At 61.0% G+C, this 26742-nt stretch overlaps 3 protein-coding genes across 9 annotated transcripts; 1 reads left to right on the plus strand and 2 right to left on the minus strand.

The window, feature by feature from the left end:
- Positions 1 to 1607: 1607 nt before the first annotated feature.
- TMEM59L (transmembrane protein 59 like) lies at positions 1608 to 6728 on the minus strand. The gene is made up of 8 exons (XM_086698545.1): positions 6480 to 6728; positions 5357 to 5513; positions 5146 to 5255; positions 3848 to 4000; positions 3161 to 3263; positions 2720 to 2837; positions 2501 to 2618; positions 1608 to 2250 (listed from the first exon to the last, which is right to left on the minus strand). The coding sequence occupies exons 1-8, from the start codon at positions 6648 to 6650 to the stop codon at positions 2122 to 2124; spliced, it is 1059 nt and encodes a 352-aa protein (XP_086554671.1). The 5' UTR covers positions 6651 to 6728; the 3' UTR covers positions 1608 to 2121.
- A 6076-nt stretch (positions 6729 to 12804) lies between these two features.
- On the plus strand, positions 12805 to 25941 carry CRLF1 (cytokine receptor like factor 1). Of its 3 annotated transcripts, none has more exons than XM_086698548.1 (9): positions 12805 to 12916; positions 17540 to 17821; positions 18119 to 18248; positions 18423 to 18592; positions 19644 to 19801; positions 19877 to 20045; positions 22139 to 22326; positions 22440 to 22482; positions 25851 to 25941. In XM_086698548.1, exons 1-9 carry the CDS (start codon positions 12805 to 12807, stop codon positions 25853 to 25855), a joined length of 1257 nt encoding a protein of 418 aa, XP_086554674.1. In that variant the 3' UTR covers positions 25856 to 25941. The 3 variants fall into 3 exon arrangements, with proteins under 3 accessions (XP_086554674.1, XP_086554672.1, XP_086554673.1); XM_086698546.1 differs by lacking the exon at positions 25851 to 25941 and adding an exon at positions 23036 to 23373 and having other exon boundaries at positions 22435 to 22482; XM_086698547.1 differs by lacking the exon at positions 25851 to 25941 and adding an exon at positions 23036 to 23373.
- On the minus strand, positions 23675 to 26439 carry REX1BD (required for excision 1-B domain containing). 5 transcript variants are annotated; one of them, XM_086698549.1, is made up of 6 exons: positions 26280 to 26439; positions 26103 to 26185; positions 25515 to 25743; positions 24965 to 25136; positions 24527 to 24606; positions 23675 to 23896 (listed from the first exon to the last, which is right to left on the minus strand). In XM_086698549.1, exons 1-6 carry the CDS (start codon positions 26379 to 26381, stop codon positions 23888 to 23890), a joined length of 675 nt encoding a protein of 224 aa, XP_086554675.1. In that variant the 5' UTR covers positions 26382 to 26439; the 3' UTR covers positions 23675 to 23887. The 5 variants fall into 5 exon arrangements, with proteins under 5 accessions (XP_086554675.1, XP_086554676.1, XP_086554677.1 ...); XM_086698550.1 differs by having other exon boundaries at positions 25515 to 25719; positions 26280 to 26438; XM_086698551.1 differs by having other exon boundaries at positions 25043 to 25136; positions 26280 to 26438.
- Positions 26440 to 26742: the final 303 nt, after the last annotated feature.

A 26742-nucleotide genomic window follows, 5' to 3' on the forward strand; every position in this document is an offset into this window, starting at 1 on the left:
CACAAAAATAGGGGGAAAGCCTTAAATGTACACTAACTCTAACTAAATGAGAAATGAAGTCTTCAGTCTCACTGGCCACATTGCAAGGGACCCATAATGTTATGTGGGTGGGGGTGTTGCAGACAGAACGTTTCCATCATTGCAGAAAGCTCTACTGGGCAGCACGGGCCTGCTGTTGCTTCCTACCTCTGCCCAGGTGTCATTTCTTGGCAACGTTCCAAGGGGCTGCCTTGAAACCCCGCCAGGACCCAGAACAATCCCTTGGGGGCTAAATTGTCTATATGTTGAGTCCTGATGTTCATGGTGTTAGGGAGGAAGGTGCAGGCAGGAGCCGCTCAGAATGGATGCTTCAGGAGTTGTAGTAAAGGGGCTATCTGCAGAGGTGTGGGCAGGGTTGGGTGACCGACAGGAGGTGGCGCAGCACCCTGGGAGGGCAACAGCGAGGAGCTGTGGCCACGCACAGGCTGGAGGTTGGGGGATACAGGGACCGACACCGGAAGAGAAACACTCGGACTTCTCGCTCTTCCCTCCTCGCACCTCCCACCTGTGGTGACTCTAGCAAAAGGCAGAGAGCCCAAGTGGATGGCCACCTCCTGGGACACAAGGTAAGGTGAAGCATGGATGGGCTGATAATCAGCCCCACACCTTGTTCCCTCTAAAGCCCCTCCCCCAGCCCACTTGTCACCCATAGATGTCCATCAGCCCTGGGAAACCGCCACCCCATTGACCACCACCACACCCCTCGTCCCAAACTCTCCCCAGCAATCTCTGGTTGCCGGCAATAGAAACGACTCCAGTTGGCTGAAGCTCAAAGAGGATTTATTGGAAGAATCTCAGGGAGTCAGAAGAATGGACAGGAAGGATGGAGAGCCATGGCTGTGGCCTCATGGGGGGAGGCTGCTCTTGTCCTGCAAGCCTCCTGAAATGCAAAGTACGGGGTAAGCGTGCCAAGTATGGGGGCGCCTGGGTGGCTCAGTTAGTTAAGGGTCCAACTTCAGCTCAGGTCGTGATCTCACGGTCCATGAGTTTGAGCCTGGTGTCGGGCTCTGTGCTGACAGCTCGGAGCCTGGAGCCCGCTTCGGATTCTGTGTCTCCCTCTCGTTCTGTCACTCTGCCCCTCCCCAACTCATGCTCTCTCTCTCTCTCTCTCTCAGAAATACATAAACATTAAACAAATTTTTTCATGCCAAGGATGGATCCCTTGGATAGGGAAGGGGATAAGACCCAAGGTCAGTGCCCTGAAGCTGCTCCCAGTGGAGCAGAACTCCGTCCCCAAAAGAAAGGGCAATGGAACCCTGATGGCCACAACATTAACAAACATCCCCCCTCAAGCCTCTACCTGTGCATCTCACAGAAGGGACCCTAAAAGGGAGGCAAGAAAGGGTACTGACCCATCCAGGCCAAGCAGGTAGCAAAGGCCACTTTTCTAGGGACATCCCTAGTCAGAAGTGTGATGTGGGCTGGGCGGCAGAGGGGCTGTCCGTCCTCAAGCCACGGGGAGTTGCCAGGGCTGTCCCCATCTCCAAGTGGACCGGGGTCCTGGCCATGCCCAGGCTATTCTCCCAAGGACAGATGGAAAGACAGACAGAAGCAGGCTCAGTCCAAAATATCTTTTATATACATGGTTTATTCCTCCCGACCCCCATGCTGCAACCCCAGTCTCAGCCGCCCTCCCAGCATGGAGCTGCCCACCACCTCCTCTCTCAGGGGCCTCCTCTCTTGGGACTGGATCTCCGGAGGTGAGCTGGGTAAAAGGAGGGGGCCCTAGCACAAGGTGGCTCCCCTGTGCCTTCAGCCCCCACCCTCCAAAAGGGGAGGAAAGAGGAAAGAGGAAGCAGCACAGAACTGGGGCTCAAATACTCAAGAAGCTACAAGATAGAAGACAAAAGTAGCACACTCTGGGGAAGGGGGGGCAGGGAGGAACCAAGGCCAGATCCCACCCCCCTATTGGGGGCGTGGCAATCCCAGGGCCCGGAGGGGCAAGGAGTGGGACTGGGGAAAGAAGAAGGATCGGGGGTAGAGGAGCCCAAGGATGGTCCCACCCTGGCCTGGACTCCTGGGCACAGGGCAAGCGAGGCTCGCGGAGCCCCTGCACTTGGCAATGCATGGGTGGATGGACACCTACAGCTTGGTCAGGTCCAGCTTCAGCTTGTAGGGTGGGGGGCTGTCCCCAAAAGCATGCGACGGGGGAGGGTACAGGGGCCAGTCTGGCTCTACCATGAAGCCCTTGTGCTGCTCCAGGGTCAGGGGCTGCAGGGGGAGGAAGAGGGATGGAGGGAGGGCTAATGAGCTCCCACCCTGCCAAGGCTCCTTCCCACCCCTGATCTCAGGTCACCTCAACTATGGGTTGGCATCGTTCCCCCCATCTCATAAGGAAGTGAAGAAACTTGCCCAGTGTCACACAGCAAGTCAGGAGACCCTGCCTCCAGGGGAGAGTGGGTGGCCCAATTCAGGACCAGGCAGCAGTCCTTCTCCCACCCCTCCTCTGGGCCCCGCCCACCTGAAACTTGAGGTGTTGGCCAGGTGCGGTCACCAGGGTGGAGCAGCTCAGCCACAGCATCACCAGCACAGAAAGGAAGAGGCAGCAGGCCAGGATCCAGCGAGGGAGCCCTGAGCGCCTGACCCACCCAGAAGGCACGCTCAGCGGTCCTAGTGGGGGTTTGGGAGACCCTCCCTTCCAGCTCCACTCCCATCCCACCCCCAGGGTCCTGTCACCCACCGGGACATGCAACTGAGGAAGTCGTTGTCCTGCAGCTCATCGGACTCCACCTTGGCCTTACTGCTGGTCTTGACTCGGATCTTGGCCTTCCTCACTTTGTCCAAGGGGCCTACAGGGTCTGAGACAGGTCTGCTCTTAGCAATTCCCAGACCTCCCCCAAGAGATCAAAGCAGCCACGGAGAGGAGAAAGGAAGCCAGGACCTAGGGCAATGGGACATACAGTCCTGGGATAGATCAGAACCCGGGAAAATGGACCATGGAACTCTAGGAGATGGATCATGGAATCCTGGGAAACAGACTACAGAACCCTGAGAGATGGACCAAGGAATTCTAAGAGTTGAGAGACAGAAATCCCATTCCTAGAGGTTCATTTTCCAGGAGGATGCCTTATGGCAGTGGAGCTGCCTGTGGAAGGAGCATGGGTCTAGCCTCAGAACTTACCCACGTGTACCTCCAAGGCCTCAGGGTGGGATCCCCGCCAGGTCACCTCTACTCGCTGCAGACGGGCCCCTTCATGCCCCAGGTTCTCTACCACAGGCTGGGTCTGGGTCAAGAACAAGACAGCACAGAAGGGCCACTTAGAAAGTCACCACGTTAGCCCTGGGAAGCACATCTCTGGCCCATGAAGGCTACGTTGTCCCATGCCCAACTGGCACATCGTTCCACTGGGTGCAGAGAGGACACCCTTCTGTGGGGCTCTGGGCTGTGACATCAGGGATGTGGTTCCCTGCTATTGTGGGCATCTCAATTCATCTTGACCCCATCCTCTTTAGCTCCTGACCAAGCCAATAGAATCACGGGGATTGGCCGAGAGATGGTCACATGACCCAGCCAGGGCCAATCAAAGTAAGTCCCAATTTAGTTAAAACTTCAGAGAGGTTATAATCTAGAGCCTTGGGCATCTACCCAGCTATCAGGAAGGAAGAGCTTGCCTGGAAATGAAGCCACCGCAGAAAAAAGCAGAGTCAAGGAGGGGAGTGAGACAGTGAACCCCTGAATCTAGCTGTGTCTGAACCTCCTTGACCACCTGAGGACTTTGCATCCCATGAGCCAAGAACCAACGCATCCCACCTTCTTACCCTGATCACCCACCCACCACGCTGGTGTGGCCCCTGCCAGACCCCTCACCTGGAATACCACCACCTTCCCATTGTCAGTCTGCAGGTAGTATGTCCAGGTGGAGGAGACGAAGCCCTGGGCCGAGTTGACAAGGTCATTGCAGAGGGTGGAAAACAAGTCCAGGAGCGAAAGGGCCCCACTTGGAGCTTCCAGGACCTTTCTCTGCCAAGGGAAGGCCCAAGGCACAGAAATGTCACCAAGGTAGGGCGTTCACCAATGGGAGGGGGGCTGGGAGAATTCACTATGATTGGAATTTGCTAAGTGGTTTGGGGCAACAGGGCTTCGTACAACGAACACAGGCCTTAGGAGCTGCATTTGGCTTCCTGTTGCCCTCGGAGAAGTGGATTGCCCTCTCTGAACCTTCAAATGGGGATGATTCTCTTCCCTCATGCGGTTGTTATGAGAGTTCAACTAGACAACGGTACAGCACAAGCGCCTAATGTGTAGTAGATGCTATTATTAAATTTGTCACCACCATCCTTCTTATTTTGACAGCATCAGCAGAGAATTCAGAATAGGAAGGAATGATAGTGCAGTGTGCTTTTATGAACAGTGAAGGCCTGGAGGGGGTGGAGGAAAATGAGTGAAGGGAGAAGAGCTTTCTGGGGAATCTCGGTCCATGGGTCTCTGGCTGTGATGAATGATGTCCTGTGCCTTAGTTTCCCCAGATATAGGGTTTCCTAGACTCACTTATGGACATGACAGGTGAGCAATTATTATTTCTCCCTGCAGTGGGGGTGGGGGGTTGCTCCTCCCTGAAACTCAGTTCTGAGCCCCCGCCCCCATGACAATGGCCACCTGTTCATCACAAGGAAGGTGCTCAGACCAGCACCTGGCATGTAGTAAGTGCTCGATAAAGTCAGCTCTAATAGCACAGAAGGCGAGTGAGGGGAGAGGTGTTCATAAGCCTTGGTGGCACTGGCTTTAAATCCCATCTCGTACAGCCCTAAATGTATGAACTCAGGTAGTTGCTTCGCAGGCACAAAATGGGAGTGGCGCTGTCCCAGGTGCCTCTAGGTAGCCTGAGGAATTTGGGACAGGCTATGGCTGAGCCTGGACCAGGACAAATGACTGACAAACCGTGGCTGTTTCCTTACTCCTCGTAAGGTGGTGGGAGGAGAGAGTACTTCCCATATCACAGAGGTGATAACTGAGGCTTGAGACCAGACTTGACTCCATCGAGGGCACCCGGTAAGCCCAGAATGGACTGCAGAGCCTGGGAGACTCTGGATATGAGTGCAGATTTGCAGGGAGGGGGTAGAGAAGAGTGGTGACAATCCCAGGGCCACAGGTGGGAGGGTGCCCACCTTCTGCTCTGGCTCAGGCTCGGGTTCAGGTTCCGGCTCCGGGTTCTGGCTCCAGCAACCCTCGCTGCAGGCCTGCTGCTCCGTCTCCTTCACATAGGCCTCCACACAGGCTGGGGGATGGGTTGGAGGGGGGAGGGGGCAGGAGGGGTGACTAAAGGCTGACCCTTCCCCCGCCACCCCTCCCCACCCTGGCCACCCAGCCAGCCCTCACCTGCTTCACACTCAGTCTGGGTGGCATTGGGCTTGGAGCTCCTGGCCACGAATCGGCAGATGGAGAAGAGGCGGCAGCCACGCTCACAAGCACTGATCAGGACAGCCCTGTCATACTCATATGGGGACTCCGTGGGGTCCTCCTCCTCAAGCTCTGCCTGGGAGAGGGGACGCTGGGCTCAGGCCAGGGGGAGGGGCAGGAGGAGATCTGCACTGGAAGCACACGCTCAGAGCAGGAGATAGAAGATTTGTGGTCCTCTCCCTCCTCCTCCCCCCCCCAAATGCAGAGAGATTGAGGTGGGGAGAGGAAGGCTAAGAATATTAGTGGGGGTTCTTAGCTCTGAGGAAGAGAGAAGGGGAGGGAGCTTGAGAAGGGGGATGGACCGTGGAGGGCACTGGGTTTGGGCAATGGTTGTAAAATGCATAAGAGGGAGAGAAATGCCCTCCCCCCCACCAAGGCTCCAGGGAGGAGGGCAGAGATTGAGGGGGATTCTCAGGCCTCAGGAAGGAGGGAGGAGGCTAAGAGGAGGAGGTTTTGTCGTATTTTCTGGCCTGGGAAAATGGAGATCCAGCTGGGGGGGGGGGGCGCTGAGGATGTGAATGAGGGCTGGTAGCTCTTGGAGGGGGGAGGGGAGGGAGGAGGATGTGGAAGTCGCTTAGGTGGAGGAGGAGGAGAAGAGGACCGTCAGGCCTGAGGGAGGTGGGGGATGGGCGCCCCAGGAGGGTCTTTGCGCAGCGGACTAAGACACCTCAGTCCCCCTCCCAGCCCCTCCTTTGGAGGGACCCCCCCCCCAGCTCCGCATTCATCAGAGGGACTTGCATCTCCAAACCCTCCCTCATCAGAGGGACACCACCACCCCCCCCCCCCCAGCCCTTCCTCCGCGGGAGGAGCAACTCCCAAGCCCCATCGGAGGGACACCCGACCCCTGCGCTCGCCTCAACAGAAGAGACTCCAGCCCTTGCCTCGCCAGAGGGACCCATCCCCATTGTGGAAGCCCCATTTCCGACTCCTTCCCCCTCCGAAGAACCCCCGTCTCGCGTTCCCGACGGTGGGAACCGCATCCCCAACCCCTCCCCCACCAGGGAGGTCTCGGGTCCTCCGGCTGGCGCCGCATGCGTTTCACCTGCGAGAGCTGCGGACCGGGATAGCGGTCGCGGCACCGCAGCTGGCAGCTCTGCGTGTCCCCGAGTTGCGGGGCGAAGGGGTCGCGGGCGGAAGGCGCGGGGGTGGCAGGTGGAGGCTGCAGCAGCAGCAGCAGCAGCAGCAGGAGCGGCATCAGCGCCACCGAAGCCATGGCCGTGCCGGGCGCGAGGGGCTCGGGGGACGCCGGCTCCTGGCAGGCACCGAGGATGCAGCGGCGGCGGCGGCGGCGGCGGCGGCGGCGGGGACCGGGTCGCTGACGTCACCCGAGCGAGGCAGCCTGGGAAGGGGGGGCGGGGGATGCGGAGAACGGGCGGGGGAGCTGCGCTGCGGCACCGTCGGGGAGCGGGTGGGGTGGGGCAGGTGGACCTTCTGTCCCATCTCGGGGGTGCCGCGACACCTCCCTCGTACGCAGGCTGGAGAATCTCAGCCAGCGCTTTGGGGCCAAAAGGAAACAAACTGGGTGACGGGCTGGGGCGTCTCTGTTCGCCAGGGGATTCAGCGAGGGCCTCCCCGAGGAGGCAAAGTTTGAGCTGACCAAGCGGGGAGGGCAATCCAGGCAAAAGTAACGGAGAACGCGGAGGCGGGTAGGAGGGTGGTGGTGCTGAAGCCAGAGAGTGGAGGTGGAGGGACGTGAGGATCACAAGACTGGGTCGGTGAAGGCCTCGGGAAGGTCTGTGCCATCCAAGTGAGAGGGGTGGTAACTTTGTAACTGGTTTGCCTCTTGTAGGAAGCCTTTCCGGGCCCTTCAGGGTTCCCCCAGCCTCGCCCCCTCCTGGCCCAGCCCTGACCCACAGGCTTGGGGGATCTAGCACTCTCTCCCCCAGACTGGGAGCCTCTCGGCCCGGCGCTGAGTGAGAGGGGGCACAGAGGTGCGTGTAGGTGCTGCTAAAATTCCTAATTCTTGTGGGAAAACTTGGGGCACACAGGGACACTGCTGCCTTCCACAACTGCCGCGCTCCAAGGTGACAGATTGAAACCCCCTGTATCTCGGTTTAAGAGGTCTCCCTAGCTCCCTCTCAGTCAGGCAGGGTAGTGTGGGCGCCCCTCTACGCTTCGGTCCCCTGCAAAGATGACCCCTCCATCCCTCGCTAGCATGCCCGGTGCAGGTGCCTGCGGAGGTCGCGCAGCCGTCCACTTGGCTTCCATCAACGCTCCACCCCCACAGACGGGGCGGCAGCCACGCGGGGTCGGTGGGTCAAAGGGCGCCGCAGGTTCCGGCCGAGGAGGAAGGGACCCGGGGGGACCTGGCGCACCCCCTCCCCGGGCCGGCCGCGGCGCTTTCATCTCCGCGGCCTCGGCCGGCCCCCACGTGGCTTAATCAGGCGCGGCTGTGCCTGGCGGACCCTGAACATCTGGATCCCGGCGCGGCCCCTCCCCCGCCCCGCCCCTCCCGGGCTACGCCGCGGCGACCCTGCGGCAAGGGCCTCCAGCCCGCGGTTTCCGCGAAAGCGAGGGAACCCCGGGGCTAAGCCCCCGCGCGTTGGGCCCTGTGCCTTGGGAAACAGCCATTGGTTAAGACTGATACTGTCCCCCGCCTCACAGGTGGGAAACTTGGGCCTCAGGACCCCTCGGCAGAGCTAGGATTCAAGCCCACACATGTCAATTGCAGAGCCCCGCGCGCTTAAACCTTCCACAGTTACTGTACTTCCATTCATTGCAAACAAAGCCCCTCCCAGGTATGTTCTTGCAACAACCCTATAAGGAAGTGCCGGTAGCGTTGTCTAATTTACAGATGAGGAAACTGAGGCTCAGGGTGGGAAGTGGGCCCAGATACAAGCGAGAGGAGCCAAGAGACGCGGGCCGAGGGTGGGGCATCAGGCAGAAGAGGCGTCACTTAAAGAGCAGCAGGAAAGAAGGACTCCCTGCATCCTTTTGGGGAAGGGGAAACTGAGGCTGGAGTGGTTGGGGAGCTGGCGTCGGTTGCCGGAGAAGAGCGAGAGGGCTTGGTTGCTGCCCACCCAACCCCCGCCCCCTTTCCGCTCCACGAGGCCGCTGGGGGCGGGAGCGGAAGGAGGACTTGACCCTGGCCCCCCAGGTGAGCCCCCGCGCCCCTCCTGCCATTCCCGGGGGAGCAGGTCCAGGTGAGGGGCGGGAGGGCCGGCGGGCGGCCGGGGTCGGGTTTCAGGAAATCCGCCGACATTCCTTCGGGGCTTAAGAGGGAAAGTTGACTCGGCGCCGCCCCTCGCCCCCCCCCCCCCACTTCCTACCCCCCGGGGCGGCCCGGCCGGGGGCGGCAGGCGCGGGGCGCTGCGGCGGGCCTGGGCGTGAATCAGCGGCGGGCCCGGCGTCCGGGAAGCGGCGGCCGAGGTCAGGGCGGGCATCGGACAAGCGCCCTTTGTCCCTTGCCGCCCTCACCACGACCCCGCTGACCCCCACCCCCAAGCTGGGTACAGGCTGAGGAGGAGGCACGGCACCGTGGCGCCGGCGCTTGCTGACAGTGGGGGGAGGAGGAGAAATGGACCCAGCTGTCCGTCCCCCCCCCCCCGCCCGCCCCCCCACCGCAACTTTCTCCTCTTGGAACCCAGACATCCGAGGTTCTCCAGAGTGTCCAGGGGCCCTGACCTGGACCCAGGCAGCACTCCTGAGGCCCCACCTCCAATGCCTATGGGGTCTGAATTTTTAAAGTTCAGCGCACAAAGCTTTGAACCTAGGCATCCCAGCTACCCAGGCGCAAGCTCCAGGGTAGCAATGACAAAGCCCCGCCTTCTGCTGTCCCAACCTCATATGTCCAGGTCCGGACCCTCACTGCCCCTGCCTCCTGGGAACACAGGCCTGGAACACAGGCTAATCCCCTACTGAGGGCCACTGAGCACTGGGGTCTCAGCGTGGGAGAAGCATCTCTGCTCTGCTCACTCCCACTGGCTCTGGGTTCCTCCGGGCCAGTGCTGTTACTGCTGCTTCCTCCCCAGTGTCCCCTCAATGCTCTTCAATTACATGGGGGGCTGGGGCTGGAGGGTCTTCCCCGACCTAATCCTTAGGTACAGAGTATGCAGACTAAGGAGGAGTCCTCCCCCAGCCCCCGTGGGGCCCTCTCTCCATCTGCCCCCTCAGTACATTCCCAGACACCTTCAAGGACTTGGGTCAATATTTGCTAGAAGTGCCGTCAATGCTGGTTCCTCTTCCTTCGCAAAAGGCGGTGGATTGGGAAGGAAGGGGTTAAACCTCCGGGAGTGCCAGGGCTGGGAAGTGTGCACCCACGGGTCAAGTCTCTTTCCTTAAAGTCAAAGGTAATGAAGTAAAAGTTACCCAGAGGGTAGAGGGCATGCTCCAGGGCAGGACTGGGCAAATGATCGCTACCCTTCTGTTGGTAAGGACCAGAGAGGGATGGTACCAGTTTGGGTCACACAGCAAGTCAGGGTCCCAGCGTGGGACTCACTGAGACCCCAGGCATCATGATTCACTGGGACTGCGTTTTCTAGCCACTTGGAAGGACTGAAACTTCTCCATCCTTTCATTTTGCAAATATTCATTGAGCTCTTCTCCTGTGGCCCTCACTGGGCCCAGCATGAGGTCCTAATGGCTCTCAGGGCGTTCACAGTCTAAAGAAAATACGTCTCAAGAGAAAGACAATGTTCAAAGAGTTGTGTTACAAAGACAACTTGAAAAGGTGAAGGGGTAGAAGGGTGCCTTGTAAGGGCGGGGGGGGGGGGGGCGGGGGATGCCCTCTGAGGTGACACTTGACCTGTGACCTGATGGAAGATAAGGTGCTAAGTGTGTGTGGGGGGAGCTTTGGGAGGAATCGCATCCCTGTAGATGGAAGAGCAAATCTGTAAAGACCTGTGATAGCAACAAGCCTGATGTGTTTGGGGAAACAGGGCTGCAGTGGCTGGAGCGAAGTGAGGGAGAGGAAGGGGAAAAAGAGAGTGGAGGAGAGGAAGGGAGAGGAGGGGGGATAGGGTGGCTGGGCAGAGAAGACCTGCCTTGCTTCTTTTAAAAGCTCCTGCCTGCCGTGCAGACCAGGGCAGGAGGGTCACCGGGGAAGCCCAGGAGGAGGCCGAGCAGTATCCCAGAGGGAGATGGTGGGGCCTGGACCGGGATGGGGTGGGGAGAAGGGGTCAGAATCTCAGAATGGGGATGTGTTTTGGAATCAGAGCCAACAGGATTTGCTGATGGATTGGACGTGGGGGATGAGCGAAGGAGAGAGTTGTCACGCACGCCTCCAGGTCTCTGGCCTGAGCACCTGGGTGGATGGGGGAGCCTTTTCCCAAAACCCAGGAATGACTGGGGGAGGAGCAGAGATAGGGGGAGGGGATATCAAAGATCTCACTCGAGAAGTCTTAAGTCCTCCTGGAAGGAGTCAAACTCTGCAGGGCAAAGATTGTGGGGGAGGGGTATGCAAACAATTCCAGTGACGAACTGCCAATGCCTCTTAACCATCTGGACCACCTGGCAGGTGGAACTCTGGCCCCCTTTTTCAGAGGTGACAAACTGAGGCCTGGGGACCATCTTTGCTACAAAAGAACATACCTCCAGTGCCAACGGCCGTGCCAAGAGCTTAGATTGTGGCACCTTCTGTAGCAATGCATTTTCTCACAGAAGACCTTAGGCTGTCTGAGAGCTACCCATTGTACAGAGGATAAAACTGAGGCCTGATTGCATCAGTGAACGGCAGTGTACTACTCCAGGGCTTTACTCTCTCATCAACCCACCCAGAATCCAGAATGTGCGTGTGCAGAGCCCCCAGGATCCTGTCCTCCAATCCTCTTTTCCGACAGTCTGGGGTCTGAGTTGGGGATCCAAGCAACAGGAGTGGAGGGTAGCTTTTGAGCAAACAAAGTGAGGACTCCTGAGCCACGCTCAGAAGCTTTTACCCCTCTGGATGGTTAGGGACATGGAGAGAGAGGGTCCAGGCCTCTAAGGGAACCCCTCTGTAAGGGAAGTTAGAGCCCTTTCTCTCTCTGGGCACACCGCTGGGGGCAGGGCTGAGACTCAAACCTCCGGGCTGGAGGTGTCCCTGGAACTCTCATCTCAAGCACCCCCTAAACCTCCGGAGAGGCCAGGAGCCCTTCTATCTTGGGCACTGCATCGGGTGCTGACCGACAGGAGGGGAGTGAGGCGCCCGGGCCAGGAGGGGTCGCGAAACCCAAGCAGTGGCCAAAAATAATAACACGGAGAAGGCGCAGAAAAAAAGGAAGACAAAGTATGCGTCGCTCCGGGCAGCCGGCGTTACCTGGAGTCGGCGGGCGGCGGCCGCCGGAGCTATTACTCACTGCGTGGCGCACCCCACCCGCGGGCCGCTGAACTGATTTTTCCGTGGGGAGGGGTGTCAGTGAGTCGGGGTGGGCCTCCTCACCACTCTCCTCGTGGGTGCCCTTCCCGTCCCGCTTGCGGGACCGGGGCAAATACCCGTCCCCGCTCCCACCAGGTCCCATTTCTCCCAGTCTGTCCGCGCCGGAGCTCCCTCCTAAGGCCCCCAGAGCCCCCTGAGGAACCTCAGCCCTGTCCTGCGTGAAGGGGACAGCTGAGCCAGGGCAGGGCCGGGGATTCCGTTGGCTTCCAGCTTTTTCTCAGTCTTCCCTCCAGCAAAGCCTGGGACCGAGGCTGCGCGCGGAGGACCGAGGAGAGGCGGGATGAAGTGGGAGGCGGGGGGCACTGGGCCGAGAGCGGTGGGATCCGCGCGCCCAGGGCGTGGGGCTGGGGGGTACGACTCTTGGGCCCCTGGGGAAGAAGGAGGGGTGGAAATGGGAGCAGGCGGGTCTCAGGGACCACTCAGTGGGGGGGGCGGGGCTAAAAACCGGGGTGGGGGCCGAGGCAGGATGGGGGGGAGGAGCGGGCCAGGGCTGGGGGCCGCAGGGGACACTTAAGGGGCAAAGGGCTGAGAGCAGGGTGCAGGGAAGTGGGCAGACGTATGAAAACGGGGCTGGGGGCGCCAGGTCCCAGATTGGGGGTGGGGAGCCTGGAGCTGGCGGGGTTGGAAAGAGTTCTCAGGCTGGTAGGGGCTGAGCGGGGGCTTCCGGGCCGCGGGACAGGGCGCGCGCGGCGTGCGGCGGGGCGGAGGCCGGACGGGTGGGGCGCGCGGTGCCCGCGGGCGGGCGGGCGGGCGGCGGGGAGGCCGGTGCGGGGCCCGCCACCCCCCCGGGGCCGGGCCGGGCCGGGGGCGGGGCCGGGCGGGGCCAGCGGCGCATTAGCGCCTTGTCAATTCGGCTGCTCAGACTTGCTCCGGCCTCCGCGCCCGCGCCCAGCGACGTGCGGGCTGCTTGGCCCGCGCCCTCCCGCGCCGGCCTCGAGCCCCGCGCCCGGCGCCCCGCGCCGCCGCAGCCGCCGCCCGCCGCCTCCTGCCGCGCGCCCCCGGCAGCGCCGGCCCCATGCCCGCCGGCCGCCCGGGCCCCGCCGCCCAATCCGCGCGGCGGCCGCCGCCGCTGCTGCCCCTACTGCTACTCTGCGTCCTCGGGGCGCCGAGAGCCGGATCAGGAGCCCGTGAGTACCCGGCGTCCTGTTCCCTTCTTCCCGCCTGGGCCGAGAGCGTGCGCCCCGGGGGCAGCTGCGGGGGGAGGGGGGCGCGGGCGCCACCTGGACGGCCCGGGAACAAAGGAAGGCGCCCCCGGCGCGGCCCTCGGGGCGCCCTCACCTGCGGGGCGCACGGCGCCGCAGTCCCCCGGCCAGAGGGTCTGGCTTCCACGCCCTAGGCCTTCTTACCTGGGCCGCCCGGCCGGGGACACCCGGCTCTGCCCTGGGGGTCGGGGGTGCCGCGGCCTGGGACTCGCTGAACTCCAGGACGCGGCGGGTGCACGCAACAGCGCCCGTGGACTCGGAGCCGTGGAGACCAAGGGGCACCGCTCCCAGTCAGGGGCGCACGCGGTAGGCGCGTTGGGTGCTGGCTCCGGGCGCCCCCCCCCCCTCCCCGAGTGGAGGGATGAGCCCCGCGAGGAAGGCGGGGCGGCGGGAGGGGGGCCGCTCTGGCCGCCTGGCGCGCGGCCCGGGGTCCCCGGGGACGCGCCTCTCCGCGGGCCGGCGCCGCCGCCGCCGCCCTCCCCTAGCGGGACCCCGCGCTCGGGGGTCCGCGGAGTCCCAGCCACCGGCGGGCTCGGAACCATCCCTGGCCAGGCTGCGCGGGGCTGAGAGTCTCCACCGAGAGAAATCTTTGTGAGCGAGTGGGTGAGAGTGAGAGGGAGCAGGAGCTAGCGAGTCCGGGCACCAGTGGCCCAGCCTTGGTGGGGGTGGGGGTGGGGGTGGGGGGGCAACAGGGAACCCACGGCCCGCAGCCCAAGACCCCCGCCCTGTCAGGAGCTCCTGGACCCCGGCACTCTCTGTCCCCCCCATCAGAAGCACACCCCCTCCAGGACACCGTCTCTACATCCAGACCCTCTCTGGGACACACCCAGAGACACACAAAGACACACTGGCTTGTGGCCCGTCACCCTCGCCCTCAGATGAGCGCACACTGCAGCCCAGATGCACATTCGCACACCATCGGGGCGCGCACACACACATTCCATCCCTGACACACACACATTCGTGGTCACACACATTCCTCCGGGGGAGGCAACACAGGGGTATACACGCAGGCACAGCCTGCCCTAGACGTTCCCAGTCGTTCCATGTGCCCCATCCAGGCGCGCGGGTCGCTGGGGGCCCGCACACACTGCTCCCCAGGCCATCCCACGCTACACAGAGCCATTTGCAAGCTTCCTGTGGTGCTCTTCCAGAAAGGACGGGGTCTGGGCACCCCCTGGGGACACTTGCTGAAAGCCCCGCATGCCCAAGGTGCCTGGGCAGGTGAGGGGCTGACCCAGGCCCTCCCGGGTTCCCTGGCAACTCTGCTCTAGGCCGTGAGCAGTGCCTGTAAGTGCCACTGTTAGTGGCTGGCTTTGTTTCCCAGTCCGCAGAGCAGCAGGCAAAGGTGGTGGTGGTTGGGGGGGATTGTTGTGCGTGTGTTTTTTCCTTTAAGAGGGAAGAAATTAAATAAAAGATTCTCACACCTCAGCAATATGTTTCTACTTACGGTGTGTCTTAGCACCTGACCAGCAGGCGGGTGGGTCGTAAAGTGTCTGCAGGTACCAGCGGGACAGGAGATGGGGACCCCTGTCGGGACCCCGGGATGGAGGCCACCCTCCTGCCTTGCTTGCAGAGAATCTCACACTTTTCCCTTTTAAAACACATGGTGTTCCTTTTTAATAACGGCAGTGGCTCCAGATTGGGAAGGGAGAAGGAAAAAAACTTTTAAAGGCCCCAGCTCTGTGTGAAAGGCAGGGAGGCAGGGAGCAAGCGGAGGGGGGTGGTTGCCCAAAAGCTTAGCTCAGGGATATGCTTTGGGGAGCCTTCAAGGAGGCCCCCCAAACCAGGCAAGGGCCCCTACGACCTTTGTGGGCTGTTCCCAGCTGCTTTGCCTGACCTGAAATGTGTGCGTCCAGGTCCCAAGCGCCTTGGCCCATTGTTTGGGGAGACCTGAAGGGAGCTGGGAGCCAGCTGGGACCTCAGAACTGGGACGGGCTGTAATCCCCATAGTTCCTAGGTGCTGCAGTGTGCTGGGCCCTCTGGACATCATGATCTCATCTCATTAATCTCCCCAACAGGTAGAACGTATGTTCCTCCCATTTTATGGAGGAGGAAACTGAGAACAGGAGAGGGGAAGCCAATTGCTCAGGTGCTCCAGCTGGGATTGGCACCGACGTCCCAGGAGAAGTCCTCATTCTGACCTTTTCTGGTGGAACTTGGGGTGTGGGGGGGGGACTGGCCTGTCCAGGCCCGCCCGGCCTTGCCCTCTCGCCCTCTCGCCCTGTCCCCCGCCCAGCCCCAGGAGGGCAGCTGCAGCTGCTGGCAGGCAGGCCACGCCAGCCCAGGCCAGGCGGGTGTGGCAGAGGGGCAGTGCCCCCCAGCCAAGACCCCCCAGAGAGCCCCTTCCTGGCTAAGTGATGCTGGTGGGTGGGGGGCAGGAGGGGCGTGACCTACCCCCAAACGGTTGAGAGTGGGCCTGGGGTCCAGGCAGGCCTGGCCGTGCCTCCCACCCTGGTGGGGGGGCCCAGGCAGGAAGCGGTGGGTGGGCCGGGGCAGAGACGCTGGCACGCCCGAGTTCATGCCGAAGGAATTCCGAATTAGCGGGCGGCTGGCTGCCTGGGACCTCCGGGGCGGCCCCCTGGCCCCCGCCCCCGGCCGCCCCCGCCTCCTCGGCTCTGGCCCGCTCAGCCGGCTTCTTCGCACGGACGCTGAGACCTCCGGCGAGCCCTGGGCCAAGCCCCAAACGCAACTGTGATCCCAGGCTCCGGCAAGAAATGGCCCTCAAGCCAAGTTTGCCCCGGAAAACCGTCAGGGCCAGCGGGGAGAACCACGTCCACCCCACCTCGCCCATCTGAGGCAGTGAGGGCCAGCAAAGGGCAGCCGCTGGCATTCAGGGTGCCTCCCAAGGGGCCAGGATCACCCTGTCCTTGGCTGCCATCTTAGGGAAGCTGGGCTACCCCCACCCCGCTGCCCCCCTGCAGTCCCTTTTTACAGCTGCCTGGGAATCCTTTTAAAATGTAAATCTTCCCCTGTTAGGAACCCTGGAATAACCCCTCCCTGCAGGTCTGGCACTGCTGACCTCCCAGACCTCATTCCCCACCACTCCTGCCCCAGGACCTTTGCACTTGCTGCTCCCACTGCCTGGACACTCTCTCCCAGATGTTTTCTTGGTTACTTCAACTTTATTCAGGTCTCAGCTCAAATGCCTCATCAGATAGGTCTCCTGGGGGCGTGCTTCACTTTCTCCCTTATTTATTCTTAGATATTTATTTGTACTTTTTCCTGTTGCTCCCTTGGATTCAAGGCCCACAAGGGCAGGAATATTGAGTATCTTGGTCACCATTGTGCCCTCAGCTCCTGGCAAACTGTAGATGTTCCATGCATGCATGCATGCATGCATGCATGAATGAACAAATGAGTGAATGGGTCCTCACAACTGCTCTTGGTGGAGGGAGAGGCGCCTTCCCAGAGGCTCAAAGAAATAAAGTGAATGGGCCAAGCTTCCACAGTCAGCTGGGGGCATTTGAACCCAGGTCAGCCTGGCTTAAACATCCCGCAGGGTTGTCCTTAAGACAATATTTTCACTCCTCTCAAACATGTGGTTTATACCACGATGCCCATCTTCCAGATGGGGAGACTGAGGCTCAGAGAGGGGGATCAGGGTCTTGGACTGCGCAGCCTCTCACCCTTATCTGGACCTTGGTAAACAGACTCTTCTTAGGTTCTAGCCCCAGCAGTAGACAGGAGGGAGGACATCAACCATGGTATCCCCGAGACCCTTGTGCCCAGCACCCAGTTCCACACAATCCTGTTTAGGAAGTCACTTTCCATCTGATCTTCCCAATGGCCCTAGGGATCATGAGCTTTCTTGCTCCCATCTTGCAGATTAGGAAAAATGAGTTGAAGGAAAGAACAGTGAGAGCCAGTCCCTTTGGATGGGGGTTGGGGGCCTAGAGTTTGCCCCGGCCTCCTTCAGTTTCAGCAGCACAGAGCAACAAATCTGGGTTTCAGTAGCGTGCCCTTCTCTCATTCAATCACTTTGGGCAAGAGATGATGACTCAGAGCCTCAGTTTTTTCACCTGTAAGATTACCAGGATTCTAGTAGGAGTCAGTACACTTTTTTAGAAGTGTCTCCCTCCCCCCACCCCCAAAGACATACCTACTATGCGTGTGCCTGTAGGGATATCAGTCTTTTACTTCTAATTGCCAAAAATGAAATAAAGAAAAGAAAAGTAAAGAAAAGGCGAGAAAAAGAATGTAATAGTTGTCAGAACTATGTGCGAAGCCAGATTTACTTGAGTCTGAACGGGCGTTTATGCCTGAGTTTTGTGACCCCTCCCAGAGCCTTGGGCACGTCCGTGAAGACGCGGCTTGGAAGGACCTGAGTTGTGGAATCACAACGGTCCTGAGGCTAAGTCTTGGCTTTGCCGCCAACCTTGGGCTGGTCACTTGGCCTAACTGAACCTCAGTTTCCTTATCTGTGAAATGGGAGACAAAAATAAACAGCTCGTTTGTAGGATTGCCATGAGTCCAGAAGTCCTAGCATGGTGGGGGGCTCAGGGCAACTCCATCTCACGCCTGACGGGCACTCCTCTCTGACCCCAGACACGGCTGTCATCAGCCCCCAGGACCCCACGCTCCTCATCGGCTCCTCCCTGCAGGCCACATGCTCAGTGCACGGGGACCCGTCAGGCGCCACAGCTGAGGGCCTCTACTGGACCCTCAACGGACGCCGCCTAGCCCCCGAGCTCTCCCGTGTGCTCAACGCCTCCACCCTGGCCCTCGCCCTGGCCAACCTCAACGGATCCAGGCAGCAGTCAGGCGACAACCTCGTGTGCCACGCTCGTGACGGCAGCATCCTGGCTGGCTCCTGTCTCTATGTTGGCTGTAAGCGGGCCCCCAGGATATCCACGGGCAACTCCTGGGAGAGGGGCATGCATCACGGGCCCTCTGGCCCAGGACTGAACAGTGGGCATGCTGGTTGAGAGGCAGGGACTTCTGGGCGTGGGCATGAGAGCCTGGAACCCCCGATCCTGTCCCCAGGAGGTTCCAGGCAGACAGCCTTGCCAACAGCCACTCTGGTCACCCTCCTTCTACTCCAAGATGGAGGCCCAGCTGGTGGCTAGCAACCTCACCTATGCAGGGCTGGTCCAGACCCTCAGTCCCCTGCACCCCCTTCCCCAGTGCCCCCAGAGAAACCCTTCAACATCAGCTGCTGGTCCAAGAACATGAAGGACCTGACCTGCCGCTGGACGCCGGGAGCCCACGGGGAAACCTTCCTCCACACCAACTACTCTCTCAAGTACAAGCTGAGGTTGGTGGTGGTGGCGGCCCTTGGGTGACGTGTGTTCCAGCCTGGCTGTGAGGTCTTGGCAAAGCCCACCCTCTCCAAGCCGGGTGTCCCTTCTGCCCTCTGGGGCTGCCATGGGGAGGTCTGGCGGGTCTGAAGAGACTCTCCTGTGTCCTCACACCCCCTCCTGCCCTGCAGGTGGTACGGGCAGGACAACACGTGTGAGGAGTACCACACGGTAGGGCCTCATTCCTGCCACATCCCCAAGGACCTGGCTCTCTTTACGCCCTATGAGATCTGGGTAGAGGCCACCAACCGGCTGGGCTCGGCCCGCTCCGATGTGCTCACCCTGGACATCCTGGATGTGGGTGAGCCCCCCCACCCCAGCTCCTAGGCCCACGAGGGAGCCTGCACCTCCTCTCTCGGCTCAGCTCATGGCTGAGGCTCCAGCTCCGACCCTGGCTGGGGCCGGGAGGAACTAGGCATCCACCCATCGGTCCCCAGTCCCCTAAAGCAGCCAGGATACCCCCACTCTGTGGAGAACACCTGGCCTGGCTGCCTCCCCCTCGGCAGCCCAGGTGTGCAGGAGGGGGCCCCGGGGGAGCTGGGAGGGGGCGCCCAGGTCGGGAGGCGCCCCAGGAAGCCTCAGCCTGGAGCTGGGGGGGGGGGTGCGCAGGCGGGAGGCAGGAAACGGATGATCTGCGAGCAGAATTGGGCCTAATCTAATTAGGGTGTTTCTCAGCCCCTAGCAGGCCTGTGCCTTAACCCTTTCAGACCCTCACTAAGGCCTCAGGGGGAGAGGCCAGACCTCTCTGCTGCCCACAGGGCTCCCAGAAGGATCCCCAGAAGGCTAGTAGCCATCCCCCACCCCAGTCGGCTTCCTGCCTTGCTTCCTCAAGTCCTGAAGGTGCAGTGGGCAGGTTCTGAGCCTCAGTCTTCCCTCTGCACCAGGAAGGCTGTCATTTGAAAACTTTTGTAAAGAAAGAAGGTCCAGAGGTGCAGGTGGGCAGTGGACGGGGGGGGGGGGGGGGGGGGGGGGGGGGGTGTGAGGTCAGGAGGAGCTTCCCAGGGGTCTGGCAGCCTCATGGCCCCCTGGCCTCCTGGGCATAATAATAACAATAGCATCAGCCAGGCAGCGTCTGCTTTTACATAGTTCCCTGAAGATAGGATTATGTTTCTCCTGTCACAGATAATAAGGGTGATAACAGCTAACATTAATTGAGTGCTTCTAGGTGCTGAGTGTTTCCTAAATATTATCTAATGTAATCCACCCATCCTGAAAGGGCGGGGGGGGGGGGGGGGCGGAGAGGGCAGAACCCAGGCAGGTGCCACCAAAGCCCTGTGCGCTGAGATCTGAGCCCACACGGGGCCAGCCCGGTTCTGGGACAGCTGAGTGATTAAGCCCCGCCCGCCCCACAGTGACCACCGACCCCCCACCCGATGTGCACGTGAGCCGAGTTGGGGGCCTGGAGGACCAGCTGAGCGTACGCTGGGTTTCCCCGCCGGCCCTCAAGGACTTCCTCTTCCAAGCCAAGTACCAAATCCGCTACCGAGTGGAGGACAGCGTGGATTGGAAGGTGCCTGACACCCCCACCCCCCCCACCCCTTGCGCCTCCCCCGCCCCCGGCCTCTGACCCTGCCACTGCCGCCAGGTGGTGGACGATGTGAGCAACCAGACCTCCTGCCGCCTGGCCGGCCTGAAGCCAGGCACAGTCTACTTCGTACAAGTGCGCTGCAATCCCTTTGGCATCTACGGCTCCAAGAAGGCAGGGATCTGGAGCGAGTGGAGCCACCCCACGGCCGCCTCCACCCCTCGCAGTGGTGAGCACCCTAGCAGGGCTGGGTGGTCAGGAGACTTCTCCCAAAGCAGCGAGAGCCTCTGTTTCTTTGTTTCCTCCGAGAGAGCAGAGGTCTCAAGTTGGTGGCTCCTGGGGCCAAATGTGGCCCTTGGATCCATTTTCTTTGACCTGTCATTTGGGGGCAGGGGGGGAGTTTGACCTACTTGCAGACATTTAAAGACAGGAAGTTTTAACACCAATATCTTAGGTTTCCTGGAAAAATTAATTGTCTAGAAAATGTTGGGGTGCCTGGCTGGCTCAGCTGGAAGAGCATGAGACTCTTGCTCTCAGGGTTGTGAGTTCAAGCCCCACGTTGGGTTTAGAGAGTACTTAAAGATAAAATCTTGAAAAAAGAAAATGTAACAGGACACAGCCAGAGTTGCCCCACAGCCCCCATCAGCAGAGGTGGCCCCTTCACTCAGGGCCCTCACTCTCTAGTGGCCCCATCCCCACCAGGCCCATTTTGCCCATCTGTACCCCCTCCCTAATCCCTAAAGGCAAGTGAGTTTGAAACCTCTGCTTCTGAGGCTGATCAGCTACCAACTCTCCCTCTAATGGGCCTTGGTTTCCCCTTCTGATCAAGGTAGGGGAATGGGGACCATCAGGGGCCCGAGTCTGACTTCCCTTGCCATCTGGGGCTTCTCTAAGCCCATGAGCCTCCATTCTCTTTGCGAAATGGTACGGAATATGTTACATGAAATGTCTGCCCTCAGCTTTTCCATCTGGAAAGTGGGGACAATAATCATACCCACCTCAGGCTATTGTTAGGGTTAGATGAGGTAATCCAAGAAAGTGCACTCGCGTGGTGGGCGCCATCTAAGTGTTTGCAAGTGGTACTTACTATGGTTCCCATCTCCTGCGTTTCACCCATTGTTTCACCCCAAGGGAGCCTCCTCTTCTCAGGTGAGGACACAGAGGCCCTAGGAGGTCCAGCCAGCCCCCAAGGTCACACAGGGATCTGAATTCAGTTTCCTTGAAGTCCAGGTCCATCCTCGTGGGATGATGGGAAAACTGAGGCCCAGAGGGTGTTTCAAAGCGGGGCTGGGGGTGGGGGGCAGAGCCAGGCTCCAGCCAGTTCCCCAGCCCCCATCCTGGGCCCCTCCAGGTTCTGGGGGTGGGCGGGAGTGAACACGGCCGGGAGGGGCCTGCGCCTTGGCCCCTGCTCGTGCCCAGCACCTGCGATTCTTGCACGGGAGCCAGCAGGCGGCTGCGTCCGCTGGAGAGGCTAGGGAGGCCGGGGGAGGCCAGCAGGGGCGGTGGGGGCCGTGGCCGTGCCAGGGCCTGTCAGCGGGTTCCCGGCGTTATTTATGACGTGAGGCCGATGTCCTTATCTGCCGGCCTGCTAGGGGCTGGCTGCGGCCGGCAGCTGGACAGACAGGCCGGCCTCCCACCTGGCCCTCCCAGCCCACTCCCCATCCCACTGGCTCCTTCTCTCAGGCCTGTCCTGGGGACCGTCCCTCCCCCTGGCCCCCTTGGGGTCTCGTCTCACTGTCTCCCTCCATCCCTCTGTCACTCTCTTCCCCTGTATCTCTCTGCATTTCTGCCTTTTTTGGTTTCTGTGTCCCTACATCCCCACATCGCTGTCTCTGCCCACTCCAGTCCTCTCTTGACCTTGCCCTTTTCTGTCCCTCTGCATTTGCTGTCCCCTGTTGCTCGGGCCCTCCCGACATCTCCCTGTCTCTCCTTGTCTCCATCTTCCCATCTCTGCCTCTCTTTCTCCAGCTGTCTCTCTCTCTCTCTTTCTCTGTCCCCTGCTCGGTGTCTGAGTCTCACCTCATCTGGCCCTGGCTTCGCTCCTTCTCCCCCTCCCTTCCACTCACACCTGGCTCAGGCCACGGGAATCAGTTTCCTGGAGGAGACATGAAGGAAGACCTTCTCCTTCCCCTGCCTCCTACCTCCTCGGGGGCTCAGCTGGGCTGCTGTGCTGGGTGGTAGACAGGACCCGGTCCCGGAGAAACCGGGAGGGAGGCGCCCGAGGGCAACACGGTCCCACCAAGGCGCGGAACCTCCCTCTGCTGCCCTCGCGCGCCCTCTGGCGGGCGCGTCATGACGCTGCGGCTCCTCCCCCCACATCAGAGCGCCCGGGCCCGGGCGGCGGGGCGTGCGAGCCGCGGGGCGGCGAGCCGAGCTCGGGGCCGGTGCGGCGCGAGCTCAAGCAGTTCCTGGGCTGGCTCAAGAAGCACGCGTACTGCTCGAACCTGAGCTTCCGCCTCTACGACCAGTGGCGAGCCTGGATGCAGAAGTCACACAAGACCCGCAACCAGGTAGGAAGGAGGGACCCGCGGGCGAGGGATGGAGTGGTGGGGGCTGGGAGGGAATCGGGCTGGGGAGGTAGGTCCGCAGCCCCCAGACACTGCCTCCTTCCTTCCAAGCACAGGACGAGGGGATCCTGCCCTCGGGCAGACGGGGCACGACGAGAGGTAAGGGGGGCCCACCCCAGCTGCCTGGGTGGGTGGGCGGGCGGGCGGGCAAGGGAGGGAGACAAGGGCCCCTCCTGGTGGCCACAGGCTCGTGGGCCCCCCCACCCTCAGCCTTAGAGTTGCTGAGATGGAATCCCTTCCTCCATGTCTTATTCATCAGCATTTACCTAACACCTAGTGATTACCTAGTCCTGTGGCCTTTAGCCTAGTAAAAGCATCTGAGCCCGGAAAACGTCCAAAGTGGAATGTCATCTTCAAGAATGAACATACTCACCCCAGTTAGCATATATGAGCACCTACTGCATGCTCGCCCTGTGCCAAGTGCTTTACCCACGGGACACCCTTTGGGACGAACAGATAGTCTTACTTCTCAAATGGGGAAACCAAGGCCCTGAAAGGGGCAGTACCCTACTCAAGGTCACCAAGCTGAAAGTGGCAGGGCCCCGACCTGAACTGGGGCCTCCTCAACTGCTCTGTAATTGGCAGAGTACCCTTGGAGGGTACTGGCCCCTCCCAGGCTCCCTGCTTAGCTTGGCTTCCCCTCTGCCTGCAGGTCCTGCCAGATAAGCTCTAGGGACTGGGGCCACCCTCCCTGCTGCGTGGAGACCTGGGGGCTGCACCCAGACTGGGGGCTAACTCTGTACCCTCACCTCAGGGCACCGAGCACCCTCAGCAGGAGCTGGGGTGGGTGTTCTGAGGGTCACAACATCCTTGACCTCCATGTGAGGCCACTCTTGGGTGCAACTCCAGTGGGGGTGTGTGTGAGGATTGGCTAAGCTGCCCAGAACCCCTGCCAGGGCTGGGGGTGAAGAGGGGTCATTATTCCCCCACCCCCACCTCATCCAGGACCCCTGCAAAGAATCTTTTTAAATAAACAAGCTATTTAGGTGCCCTGATTGTGAAGATATTTGGGGCTCGATTGGCCCAGGGTAGGGGCTGTGGGGTTTAGGGGAAGCACGAGGAATCCTAATGACCCACCCTATGGGCTTGGAATCTTTGCCTCCCAGAATTTCAGACTCTGTCTCCAGGATGTGAAATATCTCGTTTTATACTCACTGGAGGGTGTGATCCAAAACACCAGCCCTACTGTCCAGGAGCAGGGGGAGTCATACCTGCCATCCCTGGCCTTGTGGGGCCTCCTCCCCAGGGACACCCACTCCAGCACCCCAGGACACAGAGACAGTGGAGCAGCTACAGACGAAGGGTTCTTTATTGTGGGAGGTGCAGCAAACTCAAGGGCAGTCGGCGACCTGGTGGAGCGTGACCCCAGCCAGCTGACAGTCAAGGGGTAGGCTTGGGGACATTTCCCATATCCCTTGGTGTGTCACTGGGGAGCCACCATCACTCGGCAGATTCTGCATCAAACCTAAGGTCCTGAAGAACCTCGCTGATCGCTTCCATGGTTTTAATTACCCTACAAGAGTGGATGGGAACTATAAATAAAACCCAGATGGGGCGAATTAGCTGCCACTGTGAAGCTCCTAGGGGGCCGTGGCAAGCCCCGGGCCCTCCTGCCCGCCGCCAGAGTTCCAGGCAGAACTAGTGGCCGAGAGAACCATTTGGGTGCCTAGGAGAAGGGGTGGTCCTGTGGGTGAGAGTGGGCAGAGAGAAAAAGCCGTCTTGAGCAGGTGCCATCAGAAGGTTGTGCTATGTCACATAGCAGATATTGAGTGGGTGCGCACTCGTGGGTGCTTGCAGGGGCTGGAGGTAGGAATGTGCAGGCCCGTGTCGGGTGGGCAACCGTGTCCAAGCTCTAAGTCCAGCCATGTGAGCAAGATGGGCATGTATGAGGTGCCCAACTGTGTCCCAGAAATGTGCGAGTCTGGTGTGAAATTGTAGGATGTGTGCACTGGGACAATGTGTGCTGTATGTCTGGGAACCACCAGGTAAGACTCCAGTGTGCACACCCTAAGGGTTGTGTGCAGGTCCAAAGGGTCAGCCCAGTATGACTGTGCCAGCCTTGGGGCACACCTGGCTGAGAGTGGGTGCCTGAAGGTGCACGTGCAAATCTAACACCTCCAGCCCACTGGGAGTAAGCGCTCACTTCATCTTCAGCTGGTGCGTCTCCAGGGTGTCTTCCTGCCCAGTCAGCTCTGGCGTCCCCATCAGCTGCAGCAGGGCCACCTGATGTGGGCAACGGGAAGGATGTCACAGCTGGCAGGACCCCCGCCCTCCCACACACATCAGGCAGGGAGACACTGAAGCACCCAGAAAGGCAGCACAGGATGGGGGCATGGCAGGGTTTCGCGAGGGGTGGTGCTTCGCACGCACGGAGTCTGCGAGTCAGTTTCAAGGCCCCCCCCCCCCCCCCCCGAAGGATCGAGTGGGCAGGCCCTAGATTAGTGGGTGGCGCAATGTGGGTGTGGTCGCGTGAAGGCGTGGCATGGGCATAGAGGCACAGGCTCAGCCAGGAATTGGTGACAGGGGTGGAGTAGGTAGGACCTCATAGTCCCAAGGACGCGTGTGGAAGTGGGCCAAACACCTAGACTGGGATTGGGGTCTCTTAAAGCAGCGCGGCCTGGGAATCCCACTTTAGAGAGCGATGTGGGCGTGGCCTCACGTGGGCTCGGCCTGGGAAGCGCGTCTCGGTCGGGATTGGCTGTAGGGGTAGAGTAGGCGGGGTCTTGGAACCAGGGGAGGAGTAGGGCCAGAACCTAGACGGGGATATATATAGCGTTACCCAAGAGGGTGTCTGCTGTGGAAATTCACGCTCCCCAATATGCACCGGGTTGAGGGCCAGACCTGAGGCTATGGGAATAGCCAAAGGGGTAGGAGCGTAGTGGGGGCGGGCACTGGGCACAGCACTGGGGCTCCGGGGAAGTGGGCGTGCCCTGGGACTACGAGGGGCCAGGGCGGGAGAATCCCAAGTAAAACCTTAGTGGAGGATTGAGGTGGGGCAGGGAGAAGTGGGGTCTGGGGCGCCGGGGCTGGGGTTTGGGTGGCCGGATTCTGGCTGTCGCCTATGAGGTGCACAGAGGGCCACGACAGACCAGGCGCGGCGAAGGGGACAGGGGCCGAGGATGGGGCCTCACCGTTGCCAGGCGCGTCTGCTCCAGCTGTTGCAGGCTTCGCACGTGGCTCGCGAGCAGCGGCTGCCCTCTGGGCCCAGACAGCTCGGCCTCCACCGCCAGCACCTCCCGCGAGGCGGCGGCGAAGGCCTGGGTCACCTCGTGCACCGTGCTCCGGTAGCGGGGGAAGTCGTAGGGCGGGCCGCTTCGCAGGTACTGGAGGTGGCCTCTGCGGCAGGTGGGGGTCCTGAGGCTACGCCCCCAGGCTCTCAGGCCCTGCACCCGCACTGACCACCTGAAAGTCCCCCAGGAAGGGTCCTTGGACCCCAGAGTGTGGAGGACACTCTCTGACTCCCGCAGGGTAAACGGAGATGGGCGCACTCCTGCGCTTGGGGAAGGGAGAGACGCCACGCGCAGTGGCCCATCGGGCAGTGGGGACGCGCCCTGGGTCCCAGCGGGGGAAAGCAAAGATCTGGTCCCCCAGCGAACCCCTCCCCAACTCTGACAACACAGCCGCTCAGAGACCCAGCTCCGCCCCCAGGCACGCCCATCCCCGGAGCTGGCTTGGGGCTGAACTCTGCGACCTCTGCCCACCCCTGCGCCCGCACTTACTCCTCCAGCCGGCGGAAGGCCTGCGCGCGCTCAGCCTGCAACTGGTGGATGCGCTGCACCAGCGCCCGGATCGGGGCATCTTTCTACGGGGCGGGGGGCATGGCTGGGGCATGAGGCCGGCGCCCCCAAGCCTGCACCGCCCACCCCGCGCCTGCTCCTGCTCAGGCCCGGGCTCACCCAGGGCCACTCTGGCTCCTCGCGCTCCGGGACACCGGTGGCCACCGCAGTATCGTGCACCGAGGGGACGGCGGAGTCCGCCGAGGCCTTGGCAGTGATCATGACTGCGCAGCCCCGGCCCTGCCCGAGATTAGGGCGCTCCGCTGCACCAGGCGCCCCCTGCAGGCCCGGAGGTCTCCGCACCCCAACCTGTGGCCGGCCAAACCGGAAACCTGGAGATCCAGAGGAAGAATGGAGGAAAGACCAGAGTCTTAGGCCCTGTACCCCCCCATCCACCCCGTTTGTCTCCGTCGAGCTCCTGCTTCCTATCGTGTTTGTCCTAGAATGTACAGCTCTGTAAACAAGGCCATCCCTCGGTTTGTTTGTACACATTTATCTCAACATCTTTCACACTCCCATCCCATTTCCCACTCAAATAAAAAGAGCCCAAGAGGTGACCTTTTGCTGTGATTGCTGTGACATG

The sequence above is a fragment of the Puma concolor genome, chromosome A2 (assembly GCF_028749965.1).
Source record: "Puma concolor isolate L17-30 chromosome A2, mPumCon1.1.hap2, whole genome shotgun sequence".
Taxonomy (NCBI): domain Eukaryota; kingdom Metazoa; phylum Chordata; class Mammalia; order Carnivora; family Felidae; genus Puma; species Puma concolor.